Genomic DNA, 13,365 nt, shown 5'->3' with positions numbered 1-13,365 from the left:
TTCTTCGCTCCTCCTCCAATGCAACCCCTGTGCGGTGGCAATCGGAGAGCCAGATCGGTGGCGGCGGATCTGTATATGTGCACCGCCCGAGCCGAAATTGCCGCTACCGTTCGCCCTGTGCGGTGGCAATCAGAGAGCCAGATCGGTGGCGGCGGATCTGTATATGTGCACCGCCCGAGCCGAAATTGCCGCTGCCGTTCGCCACTGCGAAATTATCTGCCAGTTCTTTCTGAGCCATGAGCGAGACGACCGATGGAAGTCCTCCGTCTGCTGCTGCTGCTGCTGCTGCTGCTAAACGAGCTGCCAGAGCAGAGGCCCAGCGCCGTCGCCGTCAGAATCCAGAGGTGCGTGCCGCCGAAGCAGAAGGTTACCGTCGCCGCCGTCGAGATGATCCAGGAGTACGCGTCGCCGAAGCAGAGGCTAAGCGCCGCCGCCGAGAAGACCTTGCCGTTCGCGCCGCCGAAGCGGAGGCTCATCGCCGCCGTCGAGAGCAACCAGCAGTAAGCGAGGCTGAAGCAGAAGCTCATCGCCGTCGCAGAGAAGACTCTACCGTTCGCGCGGCCGAGGCCGAGGCCAAACGCAAACAAAGGCTCGCAAACAGTCAGGGTGCAACAAATGCTTTCCGACGACATGCTGCGCTCAAATTTCGCAATTAGGAAGTAACGTAATCGTCGGTAATTTTTTTTGTGTGTGATGAAGGGAATTCCTCCCTCACGTAGGCGCTGTTACTTTTGCAGATTGGCATGATGCATCCGGATCGGGCCCAGCACTCGGCTTTCTTATGAGTCTATGGTCTCGAACAGAAACCTGACAGCATGAATATCACGTCAGACCGACTAGGGTATGCGTAAAAATATCACCTACCTGTGCCGCCTGGCCATTGAAGGCGTACATCCAACGCATGCAAGATAAGCTCATTGGCGCTGCTGTTCGAGACAGCATGTGCGCATTGCTGGCATAAGGTATGTAATTGCTGCTGTCCCTGCCAGATGAACATTATATTTTTTTTTTGCACCGGGGGTCACTGATCACCGTAGTTTTCCGGAAACTATGGGTGTGTGACCCGCAGATTGTTATAAAATGGCAAGCTGAACAATTTCTATTGTTCCGCTATTTATTTCCCCAACAGGTAAGCGTTTCCTACTTTTCGTTGATTTCTTTTTCTGATACGTATTCTATCAGGCCACCTTTACTGGTTTACCTTCGGTGACGGTCCATGTTTTTTTCGGGCGGCGTTCTATCACCACTTTTAGACTGAAGGCAAATATATTGGCGCCAGATTAGCGATCTGCAAGCGTAATAGTTTGAAATTTCGTAATCCAGTTTGTAGAATATAATACTTCCCGGCTAAACCTTTAAGCGCCTGCTAAGAGAGCGTTTGCGGCCCACGATGACCTCTGTGGCTCGACGCAGGCGTCTGTCAGCATAGATTGAAGACTTTGTCGGAAGCGCTTGCATGAGTGGGAGACAAACCTACACAAGCTGTATCGTGTAATCCGTCGTGCTCGGATACTGAGCATCTGAAACAAAAGTTACATTGCACTATTTGATCGTGCGTATTCCACTGGAACACGCAAGATAAAATAGATTTTTAGGACAGGTGAAATATGTGTGAACTTGATACACTGGCCTACAAACACTACGCCTTTTTGGGTGTTCGGCCTATAGGCTGTGTTGACCGCGGATAAGTCCACACGCAAACGAAATCTAATATGTAACGGCCGTTGCGATTTTGTAGTGCCTAGCCATCAGGACAAACATAACATGGTCATTAAGTGTGCGTGGAAAGTTTCATTGGTTACGATGACTACGGCTCTGCCACTGGTATGTTTTCATTGACCTCTGCTTCATGATGCTAGAAGAAAAAGTTAAGAACAAGTCATGCCAACAGCTGTACTCTGTTTTAAGACATATGTTATCACACGGACTACGGCAAAATAAATGTTTTTATGCGAGGCCGCCAAATTCCCCAGCTTGCCTTCTCCTTGAATACAAACGGGTACTTGCGAAGTACTGATATCAAATTATCATTTGACGACGTAGACGTAGCGCCGCTTAGTTGCTTGGTTTCTGGACGTATCCGATGGCAATTTCCTTTTGGTTCGATCCGCCTTGCTGGAAGAACATATAGACATGGCGAAGGTAGTTCTGCCCCAAGAGCCAGACTGCTTTTTGTTGTAATACACCGAACCCACTGTAGCACACAGTGCCAACCTGCGATAACCATGTAAAGAAGTCAGACACACCATTAGGGCTCTCGTGTTATGTGTTACATGTACTATAGCTGCTTCTTGGAACTTTCTACACCTCTGCTCTTCAGTATATTCTATAGCAAATTCTGATTGGTTGCAAATGGCAACAGAATTATGCGACGCTGTAATATAGAAAACATGATGGGAAGTCTTTTTGAACGAGCACGGAGCTTTCCTTCTTTTTATTTTTCTCACGCTAATTTGTCAGTAAAAGTAGTGTGACTACCAAAGCAAGAGGAATAGAATCTATTCCACTGTGCTTTTAGGTCTGTTTGTCCCTTCCGTCTTTGTCTTTTAGCCAAGTCTAACGTGTTGATCTGCATCAACTTCAGTTGATTTATTTATTTTCAGTGCCGTTCAGCGTTTCAAAAAGGTGCGGATGACAACAATAATTGGTCAAGTCAGAGGGGAAAAAGGCATCCTGTTGTTTAATCTGGTTGGATACAAATAAATGGACAAGCTTCGCGGAAGTGTGCCGCCCTTATCTACAGCATGCCAATGTTGTCTACAGAAAAAATTATATATAACATTTATAAAAGTTGTCGGCAACGTTCTCGTCATTGAACAACCGCACCTCTCCTTTGAATTATCAGCACGATGAACGAGAAGAAATGAAACCGAGGGCTCAATTTTCGTATTACTCATATCACAAGAAGCCAACAACTGAAGACACCAGGGACAGCATCTGGGAAATCACATGTACTTAGTATTTGAATTAAAGAAATTATTCATGAATGGATATGAAAAAGCAACTGGCCGCTGATGGGGCATGAACCCACGTCCTTGTTATACGCGCGCGATGCTCTTACAAACGGAGCAACTGCGGAGCCGTTTTCCCAATACGATGCACTCGCAAAACAATAGCATGTCATTCAATGCATTACTGGATCCGATAAAAGAAACTTGCGCGACGGTGCATTTGGCCATGTTACGATTCATTGCAGATGCTGAGACCTCGTGGTGTAGTTCACCCCCTTACCCAGATGCGTCGCACGTTCCAAATCATGTACGCCGTGACAAAGTAAACTGGACGCCATAGACGTTTAGTGAAAGGCAACGGCGCATTGTCCTGTGTGAATTCTCTTCCTTAAGAACACGTCTATATATCCGTGCGCGACACTTGTGGAGCTTGTATTTTTAGAGGGATAGTTTGTGTGCACATAATATGTGTGCACTTTTCCTTAAAATAATTACTTTTTTTTATCATGCGTTTAGATTGCCAAATGAAAATTGTGTGTAAAGATCTCTAAATTGGGTGTTGCACAGAGTGTACTAAATACGCTCGTTTCTTTCTTTATGGGTGGGAAATAAGTTGAAACAGCGTGACTGGCAACGGAGTGGGGGGCGCATATTTACCAGTTCTAGTTTCTGGATGTTTCAAGAAATAAACAGACAACAAAAGTTACATTTACAACTACAAACCCTAATCCAACCAATTACCTAGCTATTACCTTAACGACGTAGTCCTCGGGACTCAGGTCCATCGAACCACTGGCATCAAGTCCGATAACAGGCAGCTCTGGAACTCTTTCGCAGTCTACTGTGTACTGTAATGAAAAACAAGAAAAATTAAAAAGAAGTCGAACAACATTGTCGCAGCGCTACAAACCGCAAGCTAACATCGTTTGTTGTTCATCTTAAGCCATACCGCGGTTCGTGAAGGCGATTAGATCCCAATATAAATAAACTCCCTAGAATATCTGCATTCTTCTGAGTAGCGACATCTACCTCCTCTCCCGACCCCCTCTCACTCGCAGCCGGCGTAGTGCGCCATGTCCTTCCCGACCTCCTGAAGCGGAGTCTACGCCGCTTCTAGGGACACGCTGCAGTCGCGGCCCGAGTGGCACTCGCGCATTATAGGAACATGAGAGGAAGCTCTAGCTCGGGTCCAACTCCGACGCTGCCTATTCAAAAAGGTGAAAAACGCAAAGACGTTTTTCTGAGATAACCGCTGGACCGATTTTAATGAAGTTTGCTGTATTTGAGAGAGAAGGTGAAATTCTAGTGACTGTTGGAAGCGGCATTTCGGTTTGGGGGCCTGAATTTGTTAAAAAATATTTTCAAGTATTCGGAAGTTTGAAAAAGAAAAGAAACACGAAGTTTATAAATTAATAGCTCTGCATCAAGAACAGATATTGCGGCTCTGTAAACGGTATCCATTAGATCATTCAAAGCGGAATAATTCGATTTGTCATCTTATATCTTACGTGAAATTCTTACGTTGTGTATAAGACTTCTGCAAAAGCTGTATCTTTATATTAGCAAATTTTCTTATCTTCCTGTGTGAGATATCAATTTTGACCCCGTTAGATGTGCTATTAGACTGAATTCGCAGAATTGTGATACTTTTTTCCTTGCTGAAAAAGAGAGTTGTAAACTTGATAGTTTCGTTTTCTGAAAATTTCTGATTTTCGCCAAATTTTACTAAAGATTGACGACATAAATAACAAATTCAAAACAAGCAGTCACTAGATTTTAAGCTTTTTTGTTTATATGCAACACAATTCGTCAAATTTGGTGCAGGGGTTGCGGACAAAAACTAATTCTCTTTTTACGTGTATTTAGATAGAAGCACCCGAGCTAAAGCTTTCTCTTAAAAAGCTATGTGCTGAATGGGGAAACTACGCTTCACGTCAATAAAACGTGCTAAAAGGCGGCTGCGGTAGATGTACGCAGTCAGGGGCGCTATGAGGTAAGGCTATTCCAAACTTTTCTGTTCCATTTCTGCAACATCGCTCCACCATGGGCGAACAACTTTTTTTAACAACTCCCTCTTCGTCTGTCTGTCACGCGACGTCACGAAAACCGCAGTGTTAACGTGGTTTCTTTTCATCTGAAATGATGTTATCACACTGATTCTGCATGACTGCAGAGAACAGAAGAGAAATAGTTATTTCTAATTCGACGCCTTTTTGCCATTAATCATCATCATCAGCCTGGTTACGCCCACTGCAGGGCAAATGCCTCTCGCATGCTTCAACAACCCCGGTCATGTACTAATTGTGGCCATGTCGTCTCTGCAAACTTCTTATCTCATCCGCCCACCTAACTTTCTGCCGCCCATTGCTACGCTTCCCTTCCCTTGGAATCCAGGCCGTAACCCTTAATGACCATCGGTTATCTTCCCTCCTCATTACATGTCCTGTCCATGCCCATTTCTTTTTCTTGATTTCAACTGAGATGTCATTAACTCGCGTTTGTTCCCTCACCCAATCTGCTCTTTTCTTATCCCTTAACGTTGCACCTATCATTCTTCTTTCCATAGCTCGTTGCATCGTCCCCAATATAAGTAGAACCCTTTTCGTAAGCCTCCAGGTTTCTCCAGGTTTTCTCCAGGTGTTTGCCATTAGACCTCGGCTATTGGTCAAAAGTTTTCGGGCTGCACCGACTTTACCTGCCTGTTACGCGAGGTCAGAAAACCGCGAAAACTCATCACGTCAAAGTGACGTGTACGCGTTAAAGACGCATCAATATGCCGAACAAATCTCGATTTTTCTCTGAATAGCAGCAGGCTTTCCTGTTCCGCGAGGAACAAAAGATAGCTGCCGCCGATCACCCAGGCAGTGACTACTCAGACCTGACGGAGAGCACGGGTTTATTTGCGTACAATAATACATTTTGGCGTGGCTGTGCAACGTTTTTCAAATGCTGTTGGCATTTTTAAAACATCACTCAGTCAACTTTTCTTTGATGATGGTCCTTTTTAGCGGCATTCTTAAACTTCCGTTGCATGCCGCCGCCATTTTTGACCAGCCGCCGCAACCTAAGTAAGGAAAGCGGACCAATCACAGACACCGCACCACAATTTTCATCCGGTTACCGATTTTCAGTGCTCTGGCTCGGCCCCATCGCAACCCTCTCCACTTGAGCCGTGCTCCTTGCCTCTTATCAGCCAATTAGATAAGACAAGCCGCTCAGTGTAGGCAATGTTATTCGCTTTTAAAGCAAACAAAAGTGACCTCGTATAAGCGAGGAAATCATTTGATTGGTCGCCTTAGACAACCCTGCGTGTCACCGCCCTATGGTTGCGTCGGCGGTTATGCAAATTTGACGTCAGGAGATTGGAATAAAATATATTGGATTAGTTTTTTGTTATAAGGGCCCAGGAATCCTAAATGTGTAAGAACCGAAGCGCTTCATAGGAATTGCATACGCCATGAAACGCCAAACGCTGTCACATGTCTGCCCAGGTTCCACGTGCAACGCGGCGTTTCCGAGAATGGTCGTGCCAACCGCAGAATATCTTTCAGAAACGTAAAAACACTGGAAGATAAACGCGCACAGAAAGACTGCTCACTATAATTGCTCTCCAGCCAGCCCTGAAGTTCACTCTCAGCAGCTTTAGCAAGTGACTGCGGGAGGGGAACAGCGTCAGGAAGAACATGGCTGTCGGAAATGAAAGTCGCCCAATAAGATTTGTCGGCGGCGCTTCAGAGCTTGTCGCTACAGTAAGAAAGCAAAAATATCTAGGGATTCTAATTTTAGGCGGAGATCATGACCTCCTTCATGTGGTTTCATAGACGGGAAGCCGTGCATGCTAATTACCTGATTTAGTCAATAAGAACCGCTGAAGGCTTAAATCGACATTGATCTAGCCATCGTTAACGACTCAACGAGAAATGCAATTTTCTTTAGAATTCTTTTTATACCTGTCTTCCAGACTATTTTCCTGATAGTTGTGTTTCCTTCTGATTTTTTGTCGCGGCAAAGAACGCAATCTTATGTGTGTGACCAGCCCTAAATCTGTTGCCCCGTAAGGTGAGAAGCAATGGTTATTCAGCTAAGAGAATCTAGAGACAGAAATTTAAGCCCTCACTGCTAAACTCTGAGGAGCTACAAAATGTACATTGCGTAGTTTAGTTCCTTTTCCTAGCTTCCGTTACTTTTCCCGGCTTCTCAATGCGGCCATGACAGAGCGTGGTACTATGGTGCACTACGGATTCGCATACCTTCGTCAAGCTTGCAAATATGCTTTCGCAACAGATCGTTTCAGAGATTTATACTCCAGAAAAACAACCTTGTGTCATTAACCAAATAGAATAAGCATACCCTGCTGTAGCGCAAAAACAAGAAAGGGGCTGGCAGATGGAATGGCACACTGTGGTATAAACTTTTTTAAACAGGGTTGAAGTACCTCAGGCAGGCCGGCCAACGTTTCCTTAGGTGGAGCTATCTTCGTCAAAGGCGGCCTCGTCATCCTTGGCGTGTTAGTTTTAAAGGGTTAGTGCAGTGACGTCACGTGCGGGTGTTGTCGCTGGCGGCTGGTTTTAAAGAGAGAGATTACAAGAGGGAACAGGCGCTGTCGTCCGACGTCTGTGAGCCTCATTCTCAAGACGAAGGGACAAGAGTGTGAGATTGGGCACGCGGGGAGGAAAGAAAAGAAATAGAAGCAGGAAAAAGGGGAAAAAAAGGGGAAAAAAAGCAGGGGGGTGCCAGGGCCGTACCACGACACAACAAAGGGGGGGGGGGGTGAAAGAAAAAGAAAGAGAAAAATGAAATCTTTAAGAAATACGGGGGCTTGGGAGCGTGTTGGGGATGCGAAAGGTTAGGAGGTATTCAGGGGAAGTCGTTGGCGGCATGTTTTTGAGGCATTAGAACGGCCGGTCAAGCAATAGGTCGAGTAATTTTGAAATAGTTAAGGTGGCGACGGGGAGTCTGCGGTGCAATGTGTGGGGTGACTGAAAGGCAGCGGCATGGTCTTTCAAGGGGCACTGCCCCCCGCGCTTAACGTAGGTGTCGTTACGGCGGCATCCAGAAGGCGATACCCTGGGTTGAGGCGCCGAAAAAGGCATATTGAGCGCGTACGACAATTAATTAAAGCACATTCGTAGAAACTATCAGGTATCATGCGCTCAATCGACGTGTCCGCGTGGATACGTAATCATTCCTTTATTTACATATTTGTTTTTAGTGGAGTGTTTCGTGTGTATATATTACCCGATTGCTGTGTCGAGTCATTCAGGTTGAAATATCTGCATTACGACTTTATACTTAGACGATATCTTTCTTTCTCGATCCGCTGGCAGCTCGCGTTATCTTAAGGTTGCACTATGCGCTGTTATCTGATTATTGTGTTTTCTTCTTTGTATAGTTATCTGTATGTATTAGCCCCTCCCTTCTGGAATGCTTCATGTAGGCCTTGAGGGTACTTGAAATAAAATAAGAAGAAGGACTTTGGAAGGATCTGTTTTTCTCTCCATTATAATAGATGTAATTACATATATTCTTCGGCGCTATCAAACACAATATTCTGCATGTTTCATTTCACTTTACTTCATGTTTTCAGTGCTGAAATTTGATCCAGTGATTATTTACGATATTCTACGCTGCTTCTTCATTGTCAAGTCAAGCAAATGGCTTTATGTATATTTAATTGGCTGGCAGTGACACGACACCTAATACCACTTGCTTATTTACTGCCAGTCATACGGTGAACCTAATAAATAGATTGCATGAGATACGCACCTCACCTTGAGCGCTTCGTGTTGCTCCGAGGGCCCAGTGGATATACTTAATGAACTTCTCTGGCCCATAGATGTATGGCAGTGCGGAAGCAGGCTTGGCCGTGAATATCCCCCATAATTCCAAAATTCGGATTTTTACGCTGAGTATGAGATGAAAGACAGAAGTGAATCAGAAAGGGATTCCTTAGAAGGTGATACCTGAGGAGATATCAATAATTAAAGCGCTGGACTTCACCTTTAATCATACTGATTAGGATCAGTGGTATCAATTGCGCATCCTAGACGCCTAATACCTTTACCTCCCTTTATTTATACACAGTTTATTTGCTTAAGGTGGGATGCTGTTCATCTACTGCGATCTCATGCAGAACCTGAAGAGCAATCACTTAAAGGGCCCCTGAAACGGTTCGGACAAATTTTGTAGGCGCGTAGGGTACAGCTTAAGTAGAACATTCGCACCACAATTTAACTGAAGCGTTACGTATTAGTGGAGCTGCAAGCGATTAGAAGTTACCCTCCTCCCTAGCTATGCTTTTCCTCCTCAACTCGCTCGCCGAGCGAGCGGCGCTAAGCTCCACCTTCACTGGTTCAGCGTCACGATGCGACGTCACATCGTTCACTTCCGGTTGTTTAGGAGCACGCCCCCTCCCGCGCGAGACCTCTCCGCTAGCCGCTTGGCCGTCGACCGAGAGCTATCGAAGCAGCGTGCGTTGCGAGCATTCTGTCGTAGCGCCGAACGTGTCCGGTACTCCGCTAAAAACAGGCAAGCTGGTCATTTCGGCAAATGACTGGAGGCATAAACTCAAGCTGATGAAGGAACTTTAGCGTAGACGTACGTGAGCAGCCTGATCGGTCTGCACGGTCCAGACTGGCGCAGCGCTTAACCAGTCAAACAAAGCGCTAATATTGCTCTAACCAAGTGTAAAGCATTTTAAACATTTATAAATCAACGTGTTGATGATTGCACTCCTGCGAAAAATACACACCAGCAGCAAAGAATACACTTCGTTGCTGCTACTGTGTATGGTTGAGCTCTGTGCCACCAGGTGGCTGCACCGTGCAGACCGTTCGCATTTGCCCTTCTGCTCATCTCGTGGCTCATCCCGGCACAGTCAAGCGGCCATACCCTGTCCCCTTGCGCTTGCGTTTGCCCTAATACTGGACTCGCGGTTTGCAGGTCGCTAGGTTTGCAGTCCACAAGGCAACAAAGTCGAATCATAGTGCTCGCGAAAAGACTGAGACCGACTCTGACCGCGGAGCTCTCGTCAAGATGGAGTACGTTGTAACACAAGCAGACGACACTTGCTGTGTGCCGGAAGTGCTGAAGTGTACTAAAATACTATTCTTGTGTATTCTCTTTAAGTTATTTTCTTTTTACAAAAACAAAGTAACTAACATTCCAACTATTACGAGCATCATTTGTTCACCATAAAGTTGGAAAAATTATCGACCACGCGCCCTGGTCAGCCAATCAGATAGCTCGCCCATGTGACGTAATATGGGTTATTTGCATCATATGGGTAGGGGCGGCTTAAAATTCCGCCGAGCAGTGCGCTGCGATCGGCAGCGATGTGTATTTTTAAAACCTTATAATAAATTACACGCTTTACGCAGAGAACCTAGATGCATCAATTAATGATCAGAAGAACCTATTCTAACGACTCAGTACGTTTGTAGAAAATCGCCAAAATCGTTTCAGGGTCCCTTTAATATATTTCGCGCAGGCATTCTATCACTCAAGCATAAAGGAAATTGCTAGTAATTGGTATAGCAATACATGTCTCTGGTAGGGCAATTTTTGAAATGACATACCTTACATAGAGTACGATACCAAGCCAGTACTTACTAGAACATGCGAATGGACCAGTCTTGTTCATCAAGACGCAGGACACGTAGATCTCCTTGATAATCATCCGGGTCATAGTCACCGAACTTAATCTCTCCATCTGCGCCGTCAGGCGTTTTATGAAGGTAAAAGCCGAATAAAGGCATATACAGCAGGCGTCGTTGGTTCATCGTATCGAAGACGGACCAGTGCTCAGGAAGTTCAGGCTCGGTTCCAAGCCCTACGACACCATCGAAGGGTAGACCGTTGTAAATCTGTAATATGGATTTAGAAGTGCAATAAGAAAATTTGCAGCCTTTCTCCTACTGTGCGTCTGAGAACTCAAGTACTGCGATGCCGGATACTTCCCCGACTCCCGCCAGTGCTCACGAGTATGTTTAGAAATAACGCATTTAATACTACAGAAACTTCTCAATTATTAGCACACGAAGCAAACAAGGGGCCCTAGATGACGACGGACAGTACCCACATGAGCACACGGCTGATGACAGCTGCAATACAACAAGAACGCAACGTAGGAAATCACCGCAAAACGCCCATATACCGAAGCAAACCCTGTCGCGAGCTCTTGACTGCTTCTTCTATTATTGTGGTATGTGATCTGACGAGAACTTGGGAAAACAGACAACAGCCGCATATGCCAAACATCTAAGATAAACCCACGAACTTAGAAATATCAATTTAAAAAGGCCGATGTCGCTGTGAATTGTTTATTCAGGTATCCATTACTTTCACTACGCACAGAATTTTTGTACATACTTCCAAATATATTGATGCATGTCTTTTGTACTCCTTCATTACGCAATGCCTCTATGACTGCTGATATATCTACTAAATTATATAACTTCTCGTAATCTATGAAAGTAATATAGAAAAGTTTATTGTACTGCGCAGACTCTTCGTTTACCTGATTGGTGGCATGGATGTGATTCATTGTAGAGTATTCTTTCCGTAATCTGAGGCCAGTCCGTTCTCTTGGTGGACTGAATTCAAGTGTTGCCCTTATGATATTGGGGACTACATTGGTGAATATGTTACGCACTACTGAGAATAAGATAGTGGGCGTATATTTCTACAACTGCCTGACCTCTCCCTTCTTAAGGTTTCGTTTCATGTTGGCATTCTTCCAGCTCGCTAGTACAGTTTAAGTCGAGAGGCATTGCGTATAAGGGCCGCAAGCTTTTCAAGCAATGGATCTCATCCACCTTCCAATAAATCGGCCGTTATTAAACCTTCTGCTGCCACTTTTCCTCTTGTCATGTCTTGCAAGCCTCTCGTACCTTCATCGCTAGTTATAGAAATACTCTCAGTATCCTGTTCATCACTCCTTTGAATTAAGGTAGCACGGCTACTCTAGAGGTGTACAGGGACAGGTCAGTATAGAATTCTTCTGTTGCGTTTATTATGTCAATGATATTGCTGATGACATTATCCTGCTTATCGTTCAGGGCTTACATCTTGCTTTCTTCTCACTGATTTCACGCTGCTGCCACTTTTGACTGCTTCCTCAAATGTTCCCACGTTATAAGTTTGAATATTCCATACTTTCTTCTCGTTGACCAGTTTTGACAGTTTATCGAACTCTAACGAATCCCATGAGGTGGTCAATTTTATGCTTTGTCGTTGCATTATAACGTCCTTCGTTACTTGGGAGAGTAAACCTACTGGTCGACTTGGTGTCTTTCCTTCCACCTCAATTGCTCTTTATGAAATCAGTCACTAGATGGTTTCATTCATTACCTTTATATTGTCTTCATCGCCCTGTTCTAAAGCTGCACATTTTTATGAACACCAGCCCGAAGTCATCTGGTTTTGCCCTTACTACGTTTAGGTAGGTCTTCTCGAATAATTTTTCTGTTTATCTCTTCATACTGAGAGACATCCAAGTCCCCACTAACCTATGGTAGCTGCTTGTTTCCCCATAAGCGCTTGCCCAGGTCCAATTAGTTTTATGCGCTTCATGAAGAAGGCATTCATTATTCATAGCCTATTCCTTTCTCGGAATTCTCCCAACCTCTCGCACCAGTGTACCTTCAATATATGACGTATTTGCCAGTGCTTGTACCCCAGCTTGGTTTTTCATCACTTTTGCACTGAAGTCGCCCATGACTACAGTATACTAATCTTGTACGTTTTTTCAATGCTCATTCAACGTCTTCATAAAACTTCCATTTCTTCATAATGACTAGAGGTTGCAGCGTACGCTCCTTGCAATACCCTTACTCTATCCCTGCTACTCAGCTTTATAACGATGGCTGCTACCCTCTACTTATTGCTGTATAGTTATTCAATATTGCCCGGTGTGTTTTTATGGATTATAATCGCTAACAAATAATCTCTCTTAACTGGAAAATCTCTGTTGCAGAGAACGTGGGCGTTAGCCACCACTCTATAAGCCTCACCAGTTCTAACTTCACTAAGGCCGATAACATCCCAAGCACTGCATGATAATTCCTCAACGAGCCCTGCTAAGTCAGCCTCACTTGAGAGGGTTTACGTGTTAAAACATTGCCGTGATTTCCAGTGGCGGTCTGTCTAGATATAGAGATTCTTAGCACCCTCTAGCGCACCACAGCTCTGACCACCTCCTTGGTCAGGTGCTCAGCCGCTGCTAGGGATTGACGGCCGTGGGTTAATTGGTGGAGTCATGAGAGAGGCAGTGGCAAAATACTGCACCAGGGCGGCCAACTCTTGTTCGGGTAAGGGAGTTCCTTTGTTGAACATTAATTAAAAGCTAACTTGGTTGCGCCTGGACTAGTATAGCACTACTGGCTCTCGATAATTTTCTTGCCGGTGTCAGGCA

General features: G+C 45.1%; 1 protein-coding gene across 1 annotated transcript in view; it reads right to left on the bottom strand.

Moving 5' to 3' along the window:
- Nucleotides 1–1,928: 1,928 nt before the first annotated feature.
- The window catches only part of LOC135918143 (lysosomal aspartic protease-like), a 29,680-nt gene continuing 18,243 nt past the window's right edge, over nucleotides 1,929–13,365 (bottom strand). Inside the window, exons 5-8 of the mRNA XM_065451802.2 lie at nucleotides 10,563–10,816; nucleotides 8,718–8,856; nucleotides 3,704–3,799; nucleotides 1,929–2,214 (exon numbers count right to left, since the gene is read on the bottom strand). Of these exons, the coding sequence (XP_065307874.1) occupies nucleotides 2,056–2,214; nucleotides 3,704–3,799; nucleotides 8,718–8,856; nucleotides 10,563–10,816 (648 nt within the window). The 3' untranslated portion in view covers nucleotides 1,929–2,055. The remainder of the gene's footprint in view (nucleotides 2,215–3,703; nucleotides 3,800–8,717; nucleotides 8,857–10,562; nucleotides 10,817–13,365) is intronic.

The sequence above is a fragment of the Dermacentor albipictus genome, chromosome 10, assembly GCF_038994185.2.
Source record: "Dermacentor albipictus isolate Rhodes 1998 colony chromosome 10, USDA_Dalb.pri_finalv2, whole genome shotgun sequence".
Lineage (NCBI taxonomy): Eukaryota > Metazoa > Arthropoda > Arachnida > Ixodida > Ixodidae > Dermacentor > Dermacentor albipictus.
The sequence above is the reverse complement of the archived record's forward strand: the minus strand, read 5'-3'. Positions and strand labels throughout refer to the sequence as shown.